At 41.0% G+C, this 14,900-nt stretch overlaps 1 protein-coding gene across 1 annotated transcript in view; it reads right to left on the reverse strand.

Moving 5' to 3' along the window:
• Window positions 1–14,900, reverse strand: part of IPO9 (importin 9) — a 514,800-nt gene that overhangs the window by 70,286 nt on the left and 429,614 nt on the right. Inside the window, exon 23 of the mRNA XM_078644100.1 lies at window positions 11,995–12,096. Coding sequence (XP_078500226.1) covers window positions 11,995–12,096 — 102 coding nt within the window. The remainder of the gene's footprint in view (window positions 1–11,994; window positions 12,097–14,900) is intronic.

Consider the following 14,900-nt stretch of genomic DNA (forward strand, 5'->3'; position numbering starts at 1 on the left):
GGTCTCACTGGAGAGGTGAATCTTGGGAACTGTAGTTCGGAACAATTGACTACAGCTGCAACGCATTCAGAGGAGCTTGCTGACCTCACAATAATGGGAGGGGCCTAGTATTTTAAGGAGGAGGTTGGACTCACCTCGTTTCAGCTGCGGCATCTGAGGAAGGCTCATGCGAGCAGAAATGCATCATGCCACAAAAAGCTGCTGAATAAAGAACCCCCGACAAGTTCCCCGCTGTGTCCTCATGCTTCTTTGTTGGAGAGGTGTTCTTTGTATATATATATATATATATATATATATATATATATATATATATATATATATATATATATATATATATATATATATATATATATATATATATATATATATATATATATATATATATATTCACTGAAAAAACCATAGGTTATAGACCATATATAGTTAGGAATTAGCATTTACAAAACCTTATTTTACTCACACAAAACCATTGAAATTCCATATATAGTTAGTTGCACTAACTATATATCGCGCACCCGCAATCCACTGCTGATGATGTCACATATTACATCATTCATGACATGGTCAGTGACATCACTGATGACATCTCAAATGACATCACTGATGACATCTCACTTGACATCAATGATCACATCACTGATGATATCATTCATGTGATAATACAATGCATCTCCTCACACTCTAATATAACCTCTATTACACCCAGTGTTAAATAGAGAGTATAATTTTTGAAACCATTGACACACCAATACTAGTTACTACATACGCACTCACTGATTCCTATGTCTACACACACATTCACTCATACAATCATTCATACATACAATCACTCATCTTTACAACACTATCATATGCACTCATACACCTATACAGACACTCACACTCTGCCACTCATCCATGGAGTTACTCACACACCTAGTCAGTCCTGAAAAGAATCAATCACACTTCCATTTTCTCATCTATACAGTTAAACACAGAACACCTTACATTTTTGAAACATATACTAACACATACTTACTCTCTTATAGAATCACTGATACAAGTACACATTGATCTGCACAGAGTCACACACCTCCCAGCCAGCCATACACACACTCAGTCTCCCATACAAATACTTGTGCAACCAATCAATAACCCATATAGCTACTTATATAGCTACTGATCAACACATGCAGCAGCTTGCACAACAACAGACATACTGATGCACACTTTCAGACAGTTTAGTCACTAACCCGTGCATTCAGTAAGACGCATTTAATCACTCACTCATACAGTCAATCACGCACCTACTAAAACCTTCATTCAGACACTTATACATCCACTCATTCTTCAATATGTAAAACATATTTAAACTTTACAGAAACACATAATCACTGGATGTTGTCATCAGTGATGTCATCAGTGATGTCACTGACCATGTCATGAATGATGTAATATGTGACATCAGCAGTGGATTGCGGGTGCGCGATATATAGTTAGTGCAACTAACTATATATGGAATTTCAATGGTTTTGTGTGAGTAAAATAAGGTTTTGTAAATGCTAATTCCTAACTATATATGGTCTATAACCTATGGTTTTTTCAGTGAATTTTCAAGGTTTTGTAAATGCTAATTCCTAACTATATATGGTCTATAACCTATGGTTTTTTCAGTGAATTTCATTGGTTTTTTAACAGCTAATATCTGTAGCTGTAAAATGTATTCTTCTTTAAATCCAAAAATATATTTTATATGTTTATGAATAATTTTTTTTTTAAATATTTTTTTTTCTTCGTTCCCGCTTCGCGAATCGGGAAGCTTCCCGTTAGCTGACCTTGATGCCGCGAAATAGACCGCGAGCCGGTAAACGTTTCTTTACCGCAACTGCCGCGTTACAAAACAACATCGTGACATCTCCCGTCCGCATGACGTTTCACGTTGTCGCGTGATACGTCATATGACGTGCTACGTTAGCGAACTGGTACGCGAACTGAGTCGCAAAGCGCAGGTTTCTGGAAGCAAACCGGGAGGCCCTGCAAAGCGCTTAACGTAAACACAGCAGGTCATGTGACTTGGTAATAACACTTTTCATTGGTTCATTTCACTTTTGGTTTCCTAATGATGTAAGACTAGGTCATATAATCTAAAATGAACACTTTTCATTGGTTGAGAACTCTTGTTTTTCCCAAATGATGAAAATCCCTCCTTCTTTCCTCACTCTGACTTTCATCATTGTGAGAGAAAGACCCTTTGTGATCACTGAGCAATGGCTTCTTTAGTAGCTTCAGCTGGTGCTTCCCCACCACCTCCACCACCTCCAAGGAAGAGTGGACCACCTGCTCAAGTTATAATTCAACAAGAAGAGGAAGAAGAGGAACAGGACGACGAGCACGAAGAGAGGCAGTTTTTGCCTGAGGAGCCCAGGACGTCTCATCGGAAAGAAAACTTCATTTGGCAATTTTTTAAAATTCCCAAAGGTGAGAAAAAAGTAAATGCAAGATACGTAACTTGCCTTATATGTCAAGATAGACTGTCCAGAGGAACCGAGAAAAAATACAGTTTCGGAAACTACACAATGCATCGCCATATGACTAGGTGGCATCCTAACAACTACAGTGCTGCACAGTTTCGGAACGACCTAGATAATCTCCCTATTATGGCCAGAAGATCTGTTGTACCGGAAGTAACGGGACCAGAGGGCAGGGAGATGGTGCCAAATATACAAATGAGATTTGGTGAAGTAAAACACACCTGCGTATTTTGCGATGGATTCATTTGCTACGGAGAAAGAAGCATCACTCTGATCAACAGAGCTATTGACTATCATATGCAAGTTTGTACGAAACGCCCAAAATAATAAATACATTTTTTTTGTTTTGGTGCTCCTGTTGAGCCCTTTACAATGAATCGTTTTCATTGCCCCCTCCAAGAAAAACCCAAAAAAATATAAAACTGTTCAGAAAAATTCAAAAAAAGTAAAAAAATGTTCCGAAAAATAATAAAAAAATATAAAACAACCAAAACAATAAAAAAAAAAGTTCTTTTCAGAACTACCTCCCCGTTATTAAAAAATTGGTACAATATTTGGAACTGTGCCAACCTCTATTTCTCTTAGTTCGCTTCCCAGTTCGCTCGCCGGTACGCGAACCGGAAGCGAACCAAAAACAGTAAGTATAAGGGAAGGAAACAGACACTTATGTTAAAAGAAAGACAGCTATAGGGGAGTAAACTAGAGATACTATTACCCGTAATCCACTGCTGATGATGTCACATATTACATCATTCATGACATGCTCAGTGACATCATCAGCAGAGGATTGCGGGTTTTTTGGCAACGTGCCTTATCCACGGTTTAATAACGCTGCCTTTTGCTTTATATAAGTTTTCAAATTGTATGAAATATATACCAATAGGTCGTTATGAACCTTTAGGTAGTGCTTTTCTTCATGAGGTCTGGTCGCTTCCATACACATACAGATGTTTCAAAGATGATCAAGAAGTTTATCTGAATGGAGAGGAATGCACTGAGACGCCAGATCATTCACTAATGTGTAGGCACATACAGTTACACGGTTCATGCAACAAACACCGACCAAATATGGCTTGCGTGTTGCAAGGCACGCCAGTTCCTGCTATCATCCCCACGTTCAAGTTGTTGGAAAATGGTAGTTATTTGATGCTCAATAATGAAGATTGATCTGGGTTAATTAAAAGTATTCCTTTTATCGTAACAGTAAGTGAACGGGTTACTTGCTGCAGAAATGTTCTATTTCCTCCCACACATGAACATAGGGAGTTTTCAATCTCGCCACAAATACCAACCTTGGGAGCAGATTTCAACGGCATGGCAAGAATAAGAGCTCTTTTGTCTCAGAGAGAGGTGGCCTTGAGTTCGGCCCGTGAAACTTTCGTGCTTCACATAGCGAACACCCGTACAGAGGTGCAGACCCTTTTCAATTCAGATTTGCCTTTCCATTTCAGCAAGATGGTTCGGACTATCTCTAACGCATCCTCCACAAAGGCCCTGGCGCACTTTTTTAAAGTTGTTACCAGTGGTCTCGTGACTTCATTTGAGAAAATCTTTCGAGTCATCCCTACTTTCTTTCATTGTATTTTTTCCACTCTGCTTCGTGGATTGCCATTTTTACTTGCATTACCAGCGGACGCTCTTGTGCTTTTTTACATTTTTAAATATGGATGTCCCTCCTATGCAACCTCCCGCCCTGCAGCTGCTGACACTGTTCCGCAATCGCATGCTAGAATATTATGGCACAATGCCGTTGGCGATATTAAGCACGGCATATGGATTATCTTTTCGATTCTCCTACTTCACCTGTGTCCAGCCTGTATTTCACTGCCTGACCTGTGATTTCGATTGGGCCATTGATTTGTGTCTCTGCGGACCGGTTTCTCCTGACGTCGACTTTAATCAGCTGATGACTCCTATCATTACTCACGAGTTGGTTTGTCCTGGCGAAAGGAGTATGGCTGTGGCATTGATGCATGGACTAATTGGTCCCTGGAATTTACTGGCGGCAACACAGTCTTTCTTGGAACAGAGATTTCTTGAAAACCCACCGAGCTGTCCTCTGATGGTGATAGAGGATCCGGTGCTGGGAGAGCACGTATGTTCTTTTCCGCTTTTAAATTGGATGGCTGAACTGTTTTCGGATGAAGACGGTGACTTCCTATTGGAGGCTGTTGCAGCTTATTTTGCATACACAGTTATGTCATAGACCTTTTTCATGTTTGATATGCTGAGTACTAGCATTTCATTGACAATTCATTGACTTATTTGTCAAGTTTTTATTATTTACCTTGCCTATTGGCTTAAGACTCGATAAAGTACTTGGCTGTTTTATTTTTCTTTAGCATTAAATTTTCCTAGTTTTTAATGCTTTACCTTGCGGACCATCCACATATAAACTTGCAATCTGCTCTCATGAGATGGCACTTCTATTATCTTATTCAGTTCGTTTCCGGATCATGGGGAGGTGTCATCTACGTCCTGGATATCTTTACACCGTGTTAAGTTAGCATGGGCTCATTACCGGTTTAAACGCCATTTTTCCTTTTTTGCAACTTCTGCACACGACACTTAGTTGTTGCTTTAGCTTTCAACCTAGTAGTTCATTGTGGTTTACATGAGAATAATAGGTTATTGCTCTACTATCTGCTTTGCTTGTTAAACTATATCTGTACAGCGAGTGCTAAAGTTTCAAGAACAACACGATACAGAATTGTTATGAGGTCTGATCTCCACGACTTCATACTCATAACATAAGTGCAACTTCTGCCAATTCTGGGCATGAGGCGGGTTTTATATTGCTTTGCCGAACACACATACACAACACTTGATGCGGTTCACATGAAGAGAGAGCTGGTGTATGCTGATGTGATTCCTTCAAATCTAAGACACTAAAGTATGGGCACGCCCTAAACCAACACAAAGAGACCTTCTTAGCAAATAATATAATATGTGTATTAGGGAGGGTGAGATATAAGCAGCGGCGGGCCGTGGAGGGAGTTACGGTGAGGCAGGGAGGCGGGGAGGGGGAGAAGCAGGGTGGAGCCCTCTCCACCCTGCCCCTCCCCCTCCCCGCCCCACCGTAACTCCCTCCACGGCCCGCGGCTGCTTATAAGTGTTGCTAACTCTTATTCATTTACAGCATGTTAACATACTGTCACCATTCGCTTTTTATGTACTAGTAACTATGCTGGTAATTTTGCTACTGATAATATGTGTACTTGTATTATCTAAGATACTACGCCTGAGAAGACGGCATTAGTAAATAAACATTTCAAATACACATGTGTTCTTCTTAACTCCATGTTCTGGTTTCTAAGAAATATATAACGACCGACTGTTCATGAGTTCCACGTATCCTGAGGTACTATAAGTTCATATTCTGGATTGTCTAAACATTGAGAGTTTGTTATATCCAATGTGACACTGTACCTAGCTTGCTAAGGGGTTTTTGATTACTAAGGTGAGTTTTGGGACACCCTAATTCGCCGAGGTTCCAATCCTCTGTCCACAGTTCTGTGTGAGAACAGAAACCCTGCGACAGGGGCACCCCCGACCCTTGCTGGAGCTTCATCACACTTGCGATACAACTCCAGCAATGCGCCACCTTTACGGCACAGATACATCACGCATCTGTGCTGTTTTTGCCCCATGATGCGCCGCATTGTAAATGCAGCACACCATAGGTGACGGAACAGCGGCACAGAATGACTAACACATCCCTGGTGATGCGCCAGTCATCATAAATCTATCCCTATGCTTCTTATCTTGTTAGAGATGAACCGCCATATGTATCATCAAAGTTTTTTGCATTTCCTAAATAGCGAACTTTAAGGAATAAATAGCGATTCTTTACCATTCCTAGTTTGCGATGAGCTATTTGCTAATTACAAATTACCCATTCATTTCCTTCATTTCCATAGGACGGTTGGACTCACTTTTAGCTCGAACGGCTGAATGGATTTGCACGAAACTTGGCAAAATTGTAGGGACTGGTAGCCCGATGTGCCTTTGCTATGTCTCAAGATATATGCTCCAGTGGTTTTTACGAAAATTAACTTTGAAAAATATATATTGGGCTACATTGGCCTATATATATGTTGGAACCCAAATGTAGCCCAATGAAGCCCAATGTAGCCCAATGTAGCCCAAAGATGGCCGCCAGAGACGAAAAAAAACAAATGTAGCCCAAATATCAGCCAGATGTAGCCCAACTATAGCCCAGTGACAGAATGACCAATCAGCGTCGCAAACCTCCGTTACGCGAAGCGGAGCGCTGTTACAGATATATATCTTTTTTTGAACGTTAATTTCTCAAAATCCACTGGAGCACATATATTGAGACCTAGCAAAGGCACATCGGGCTACCAGTCCCTAATATTTTACCAAGTTTCGTGCAAATCCATTCAGCCGTTCGATTATTATTTTTTTTATTTTTTTTTGCCCCGCGGGGCCCTTTTAAAACCTCCACATCAAACCTAGGGGGTCAGCGAGGATCTACTATTCCCCCTTATGGTCATTTGCCCCTTCGCTTTCGCCTCCTCTTGTCTCTCGATCCTACCGAGAGACAAGATGGCGGCCGCTACGGACTGTTTGGAATGTTGACAGACGCCGGAGAACCAATCAGCTTCGCTTCACAAAGCTCCGTTGCGCGAAAAGTACGCGTCCTGGAGCGCTGCCCCGTCCGCTGTTACAGATATATATCTTTTTTTAAACGTTAATTTCTCAAAATCCACTGTAGCACATATATTGAGACCTACAAAAGGCACATCGGGCTACCAGTCCCTACAATTTTGCCAAGTTTCATGCAAATCCATTCAGCCGTTCGGGCTAAAAGTGAGGCCAACCGCCCTATGGAAAACTCAATGTTAAAAACACGTTTTGGGACCCCCCTTTTTTCTCGGCCCCCCCCTTGACGAACCCCCCCCAAATTTTCAAGGGCTGCTCAGAAACAAAATGTGCCATTTTCCTGAAAATTTCAGCCAATTCCGTCCACAAACGCCAAAGTTATTAGACATAGAATTTTCAAAAATCCCATAGAGAAAAAATCCTAACTATATATACCTACTGGCGACCGCCAGTAGGTAATATATATATATATACATACACACACACACAAACACACACACGCATACAAACACATTCACACACATCTATATACATCCATATCTATATATATGTATATGTATATAGCCAGGTGTACCGAGGGCTCTTAAAAAGGATTGGCAAGAACACTTGTGTGTCCTTGAGGATGATGAATAATCGAAGGCTCTACAGTATCCATGTGAGGTGGCAATAAGGGCAGACTTTCAACTAAAACAATTAAGAACACAGATGGACAGGCTCTCCAGTGTCCATATGTGGAGACAATAAGGCAAACGTTCACCTAATACAACTAAGCACTCCTTCTCCCCTTGTTGGGGAAAGATCCAATATTTATAATCTGGAGTCTCAGTGAACCCGCTGAGAGTCCACTCTGCCAAGGGAACCACTCACAGCAGAGGTATGGTATGGCACCCCCTTGCCAAAGCACTCCCTCTCCCCTTTTTGGGGAAGGATCCAGTTTGTAGGCCTTGGAGTCTCAGAGACCCCTCAGAGAGTCCACTGTGTAAAGGGAGCCTCCTGAAACTAAGATAGTGAAGTGATACCACTACCCCTGGGATCACAGTTTACTGGACTATGGACGTTGCTTTGACTCTTCTACCAATTTGCGTCCCAGTCGCCCTTCCCCACCCCTTTCCATGCGGTATCGTTCACCCTCCCCTCCTATCTCCCACCTTCTTTACTTGTCTACTTCCCCAGCTCCTTCCCCCTCCCCTGAATCTTCCCCTTGCCTGCTTTTCCCCTTACGTATTTGTGCTTATTGTTTATCTCAACCTTACAAGTAACTATGTTGACATGCTCTTATAATTGTGAAACCTTTGTAACGATGTAACCTGTAACTATGATCTGATGCTCATGTAAAGCGCTCTGATACCTCCGGGTCTAGCCAGCGCCATATAAAACCTTTTAAATAAAATAAATAAAGAAATTAATAACACAGATGGTGAAATTCAGAACTGCCATGTCAAATGCATGCCTGATAAATGTCCCGTCTGGCTACATCCTAAGTATACAAAAAATGCTGGGTGGGTCGGTTGAATGATTACTTTTCTGATGCGTTTCCCTCTTTGGAAAAAACATATTTAAGCAGCTATAACTAATATGGAAGGAATTAGCTCCTGATGAAGGGGCCTTCACGAAATGTATTGGGCTTGTTACCCATAAAATATGTTTTGGAGATTAATTAGGACGAGTATGTAATGTAATGACAACATTAGCTACATGTGAAAAAAATAAACTAAAATTCTTTACACAAAGATCCAAACGATTGATGGATTAAAGTTTAACCTTTTTTTAAAAATATTTCTACTATGAGAGTGCAGATTGGGGACATTTTTTCCAGAGGGAAACGCATCAGAAAAGTAGTTTGTTTCGTGTCTTGAGCACAAGAGACTATACACATCTGCACCCAATACAAGATAAACTGATCGAGAAGTTCATGTACACAACTAGGAGTGCGATTGTCTATTACTTCTTTTGTATCGTTTGAATGATTCTCAGCTACTAGTATTTATGTGGGCTGCATCCCAGTCCATATTTTGTTGCCATAATCCCATCCTAGATAAGACCTAGCCATGTGCAATCCAATAAAGAACAGTACAACTACGAACTGACAAACTTAGGTCCTGGCTGAACCAAAATACAAGACACCCAAGACCAGCTTTGCCCTAATTGGGGATTGTCAGTCGGGTACAGCTTAGTTCCAGTGACAAAGTGAACACGGTGAGACCACTGCTGGGCATACCAACCGCACTTGGGGCACCGCACTTAAGTATACAAAAAATGCAGGCTGCATCCCACTCAATCTGATTTTTTTGCCCATAATGCCACCCCACATTAGACACAGCCATATGCAGATCCGCCTTGATTCTGCTCCAATAGGACATGTGGCTGAGTCCAAACTAAGGTGGCATGGTGTGCAAAATAACGAACTGGGATGAGGCCAAGTAATTGTGAGTAGCTGAGATTAAATCAGGCATTCTATCCATGACATTTTTGTACATTTCAGTGCAATGCCGTAAGTGGGTCCGGTACGCCCATAAACAGGTCCTATGCACACTGTGCCATGGAACCAAGCTGCATCAAACTGATGAGCCCTAATAAGAGTAAAACTGGTCTTGGATTGCTTGTGTTCCGGTTCAGGGAGGTCCTGGCCTGACAGTTCAGGCTGGACTGTTCCTACTGGCGCAGGATAAAGACTGATTTGCATATGAGTGGGTCCAAATTGAGGTGGCATGGTGTGCAAAATAACGAACGATTTGGATACGGCCTAAGTACCAGTGGCTTAGATTAAGTCAAGCAAGCCACCCATCACTTTTTTGTATACTTCAGTGCACTGCCCTGAGTGCAACAGGTATGTCCAGAAGTTGCCCCTTGCTCACTTCGCCTCTAGAACCAAACTGCACCTGACTGACGAGCTCGAAATAGGGCAATACCGTTCTTTAATTGCTTGGTTTCTGGTTAAGAGAGGACCAGTCTTGGCTGTTTGGGGAGAACTGTTCCTATTGGATGGACTGGAACCTGCATAATTACAAGTAGCTGAGAATAATTCAATCCGCCAACCATCCCTTTTTGTATACTTCAGTGTACACAGGCGATTTAAGCACATAATCTGGCAATGCCCGCATTTAAAGGGCTTTTGGAAGGAAGTATTACCGTGTTTGCAGAAATGTTTTAATATACAGCTGACCCTTTAGCCTTAGTTAACACTTTTAGGGACATGGAACAATTAAGCACAGATAAGACATTTTCTGACATGTTTGACTCGCAACACTTCCTTGTCAAACATGGCATAACACACTGGAGAGAAAGGTACACAACTGCTGGTACTACTTTTTTCCCAAAAAATGTACATTTCCTTTTGGAGCCAAGAATATCTTCTCGGTATAAGCACCATCATTTTGAGGTAAACACAACTCTGGTACCACGTGTCTTTGAGACCGCTAGTAGAGAAGATAATGGTCAAAACCTTCCAAATAACTAGATTGAGAATAATTGTGCAACGCGCTTTCAAAGGAGCTTCTGCTAGAGCCTGAGTTAATGAATGGCTCCTCAGGAGTGGGATCCAGAATAGTAGAAGCTGATTTCAGTGAAGAATTCATATCCCCATTCAGGTCTGCCAATGTTGGCAAAGTGAAATGAACAGATCATTTTGACTTGGATGTCGAGTATTTTGGCGACTGTAGTGTTCTCAACCTTGAATGACACACAGCAGTGTTGTTGTCTTCAGTGACTAAAAGGATCTCCAAATCCTGCCCGTCCTGGACGGTAAGCATGTAGCAGGTGTTCCTTTCTTCGACATTGAAAAGAATGGTGGGAACACTGTTTTTATCCTGAAATTCTTATTTGGCAATATCTATGTGGGAGTCTTTGTAGGGGAATAAAAACTTACAGCAGTAGGAGCCACTCAATTGGCATTTCTTCTTCAACCTCTATGATCTGCAGCATTCTCAGTGAGAATTCTTCCTAGGCTAACACGGTCCTCTTGGACATCAATTAGCGAAAAGTACACTTCTTGAAAGAAAAATCAATGAGGAACCACACAAAGCGCTTGATGGACCTTTCTCAAGCTTCTTCCAGGGACATACAGGGCACTTGACACAAAGTGAATGGAAAGCTGGAAAAACAACTGAGAAACAGCAGTTTTCAGTAAGAAAAAGAAAAAAACTTTCCTGCCTTCAAAAATATCCAATGTTGATAAAACAAGTTGTGACAAAAAACATTTTACAATTAAAGCTGTTAAGGTCAGAGCCTGTGTTCCGAAATACTTAATACATCAGCAACATAAAAGGAACAGAGGCAACTTGACACTAAGGCATAAAGGAATCTGGGGATAGCTGGCTATCTTAAAGGTGCAGCTTCATTTTTCAGCTCAGGAAAGATGCTGTGTATTTTTCTCCATTTTCCACATTTGATATAATTCACGCTTTAAAAAAGTATATTGAAAATTAAATCCAATAGATCTGCCAAAGTGGCACTATATTTATAGTGTCAAGAAATTAAACATTTAATTTCAGAGTAATTTAAAGGCCAAAATGTATTTTTATTATTAGCTAGTTTTAAAAATAAATAAAATATTTTGGCAAATTTCGTTTCAAGAAGGTTTTACTGTATTTCTTCATTTAAAGAAAGAATGCCCATTTTAAAAATAAATCATTTCTATATAATAAAAGACATTGCAGAGAGCCTCGACATATTGTGACAACATAAATAAAGATCGGACAATGAAGAAAAGTTTTTAAAAGTTATATAAACAAACTTTAATCACATTCAAAGAACACTTCCGAAATTATTAAGTTCAGTTTCAGCTGGACCTATTGTGGGATGGTTTTATTGTTTATTATTAACTTAGAATTCATGCAAAGAAAGTTGTAAAGTTTCTCACCATATTTATTTGCAGAGAGGATATCTGATAATAGCTGTCCAGCCAAGCCTTCTTCTTCATCGTCTTCCTCATCTTCTTCTTCCCACATGTCACTTGTCTCATCTGTAGAAAATGACCATGAAATACCAGAGACCTTCAACACCTGATGGATTAGTTAGTTAGTGCACCCACTGTACTAGATGGGTTTGGGTTTAAGAATGAGAGGGGAATAAGATGTGGGGATCAAATAAGTCTACCTTCCGGTGTAGTTGGGTGTCAACTGTACATCATATTGTTTAGCAAAGGCAGATTACGAAGGTGCATGATGAAGCGTGTATATTAAAATATAGAACAAAAAAACAGGGAATTCGGGGTTTAGTTACGTCAGTCTTTTTTTTAGAGACAAAGCAAACAGGAGAGTAAGGGGTACATCAAGATGATAGGCAGTGAAGTGAAAGCTAGGTGGCAAGAAAGGAATGGTTACTTACCTGTAATATTAGATATCCTCTAGGAGAACATTTCCCACCCACATGCGGAATCCTGGTGTCATTTTGTTTACAGAAATAGACAATACTCTATTTCTGAAAAGTCATGTTTTTTATTCTTTGACAGTTTATAATACACTACTTTGACCAATTTTCACTTATTTTCATTAACATGAAGCCAATTTGAAAAGCCAGAAAAAGTCACTATTTTAGCATAGGTACACGAAAACCCATTCACAAACTTTTTAATTTTCAAGAAAAGATAAGGGTAAAGAAGGTTAGTGAAGCCTTAGAGTGTTTGTAGTTACTAGGAAGCCAAGTTTGCTGTGCTGCACAGATCAGAGGCGCCCTGGTGAAGCCACAAAGGGGGACCACTGCGGTTGGGGTAGTCTTCATCATTCTGCTGGATTCATTGGGATAACACAAAAGCCTTGAGCCCATCCCATGCAAAGAATACTGGTAAGATCTTAAAGGAGACCAGGATTCACATCTCTTTCCCAAATTAAAACAGCTAATCCAGTGACACAGTATTCTCTTGTATGAGCATTCTGACAGATGCAGAAGGTCGGTGTACCACTCTTGAGGTGGTCACTCTGGTGCGATCAAGATCATCTATCTTTCATCAACATAATGGACTGAATCAGAGGAATGCATGATAGAGATGATAAGGAAAATGCTACTTACCAGTATGCATCTATTCTTGGCATGTAGAGCTGCAGAGTTGTACACTTAGCATTAGATCGCCACCTGGTGTTGGGCTCGGATGATTGCAGGTTCTTGTCTTGGAAGAAGTCTTTGTAGTCACGAGATAGGTGACTCCTCCCTTGGACAATACTGCGCATGGGCATCGGCTCCATCCTTAGATTGTCTTTCGCCATGATGGGAAATGATGGAGTTTGTATAAGTAAAGAAAAAAAGATGTCCATGCGTGTGCATCTAAGTAAGATGAAAACTGGAACAGATACAAGTCCCGGGGAGGCGGGAGGGCGTGTACAACTCTGCAGCTCTACATGCCAAGAACAGATGCATACTGGTAAGTAGCATTTTCAGTTCGAGGCAGATTGTACACTTAGCATTCATTGTACAGCAGTGTCTCCCCTAGCGGTGGTCGCTTGTATCCGTTGCAGTGGTTTGGCCTACTGAAGCTTGCTGCTTGGCTTGCACATCAACACAATAGTGTTTAGTGATGGTGTGCGGTGTAGACTATGTTGCTGCCTTGCATATGTCCTCTCGGGGTATGTTTCCTAATAAAGCCATAGAGGCTCCTAGCTTGCGAGTGGAGTGCGCTGTAGGATGAACTGTTAATGTACGTTTAGCCTTTAGATAGCATATTTGTATACACTTTACAATCCACCTTACAATCCCACCTTTAGAGATGGGGTTGCCTTTATGTGGAAGAGAGAAAGATACAAACAGTTGTTTTGTTTTTCTAAAATATTTAGTTCTATCTATATAGTATAGAGGAGCTCTTCTAACATCTAGAGTGTGTGATGCCCTTTCCGCTACAGAGTCTGGGTTTTGGAAAAACACAGGTAACTCTACGGATTGATTTAAATGAAAAGGAGTGATGACCTTTGGAAGAAATTTTGGATTAGATCTAAGAACCACTTTGTTAGGATGTATTTGAAAAAATGGTTCTTGTATATTGAAAGCTTGTATCTCACTTACTCTTCTAAGAGAGGTAATAGCAACAAGGAAAGCTGTTTTCCATGATAGGAATTGCAGTTCACATTTATGTAGAGGCTCGAAAGGGGGTGCCATGAGTCTTGTAAGGAGAATGTTCAGGTTCCGCACAGGAGAAGGTTGTGGGATTATTATTTTTAATCCTTCCATGAATGCTTTGATTGCAGTCACTCTGAAGAGAGACAGATGTTGTCTGTTTTGTAAAAACGCTGCAATTGCTGCAAGGTGCAGGCGTATGGAAGAATATGCTAAATTAGACCTTTATAGATGTAAAAGGTAACAAAGAAGCATTCAGGGGATCAATTTAATTATTTCTGCAATATATTGCGAATCTTTTCCATTTAGCGGCATAACACTTGCAAAAGTTGCTCATGTGATCAACCCCCTAGTCAATCCGGTGCTCAATCTCTCCCTTAGTACAGAGGTGGTGCCACAGCCCTGAAAACAGGCTCTCATTCTGCCACTCCTGAAAAAACCCACTCTAGATCCCACTGCCCATGCAAATTACAGACCCATCTCCCTTCTGCCAGCATTTGCGAAAATTGTGGAGAAACATGTTCATCTAACCCTCGCCAACTTTCTGGAGACGCATAACATTCTGCACCATTCGCAGTCAGGTTTCCGATCTAACATGAGCACTGAGACAGCTCTGCTAGAAGTCACGGAGGCCATCAAGGAAACCTTGGACTCCGGGGGCAAAGCGATGCTGGTAATGTTGGATCTTTCGGCGGCCTTTGACACCGTCCCCCATGGCCGTCT

This window comes from Lissotriton helveticus, chromosome 5_1 (genome assembly GCF_964261635.1).
Source record: "Lissotriton helveticus chromosome 5_1, aLisHel1.1, whole genome shotgun sequence".
In the NCBI taxonomy this organism is placed as follows: domain Eukaryota; kingdom Metazoa; phylum Chordata; class Amphibia; order Caudata; family Salamandridae; genus Lissotriton; species Lissotriton helveticus.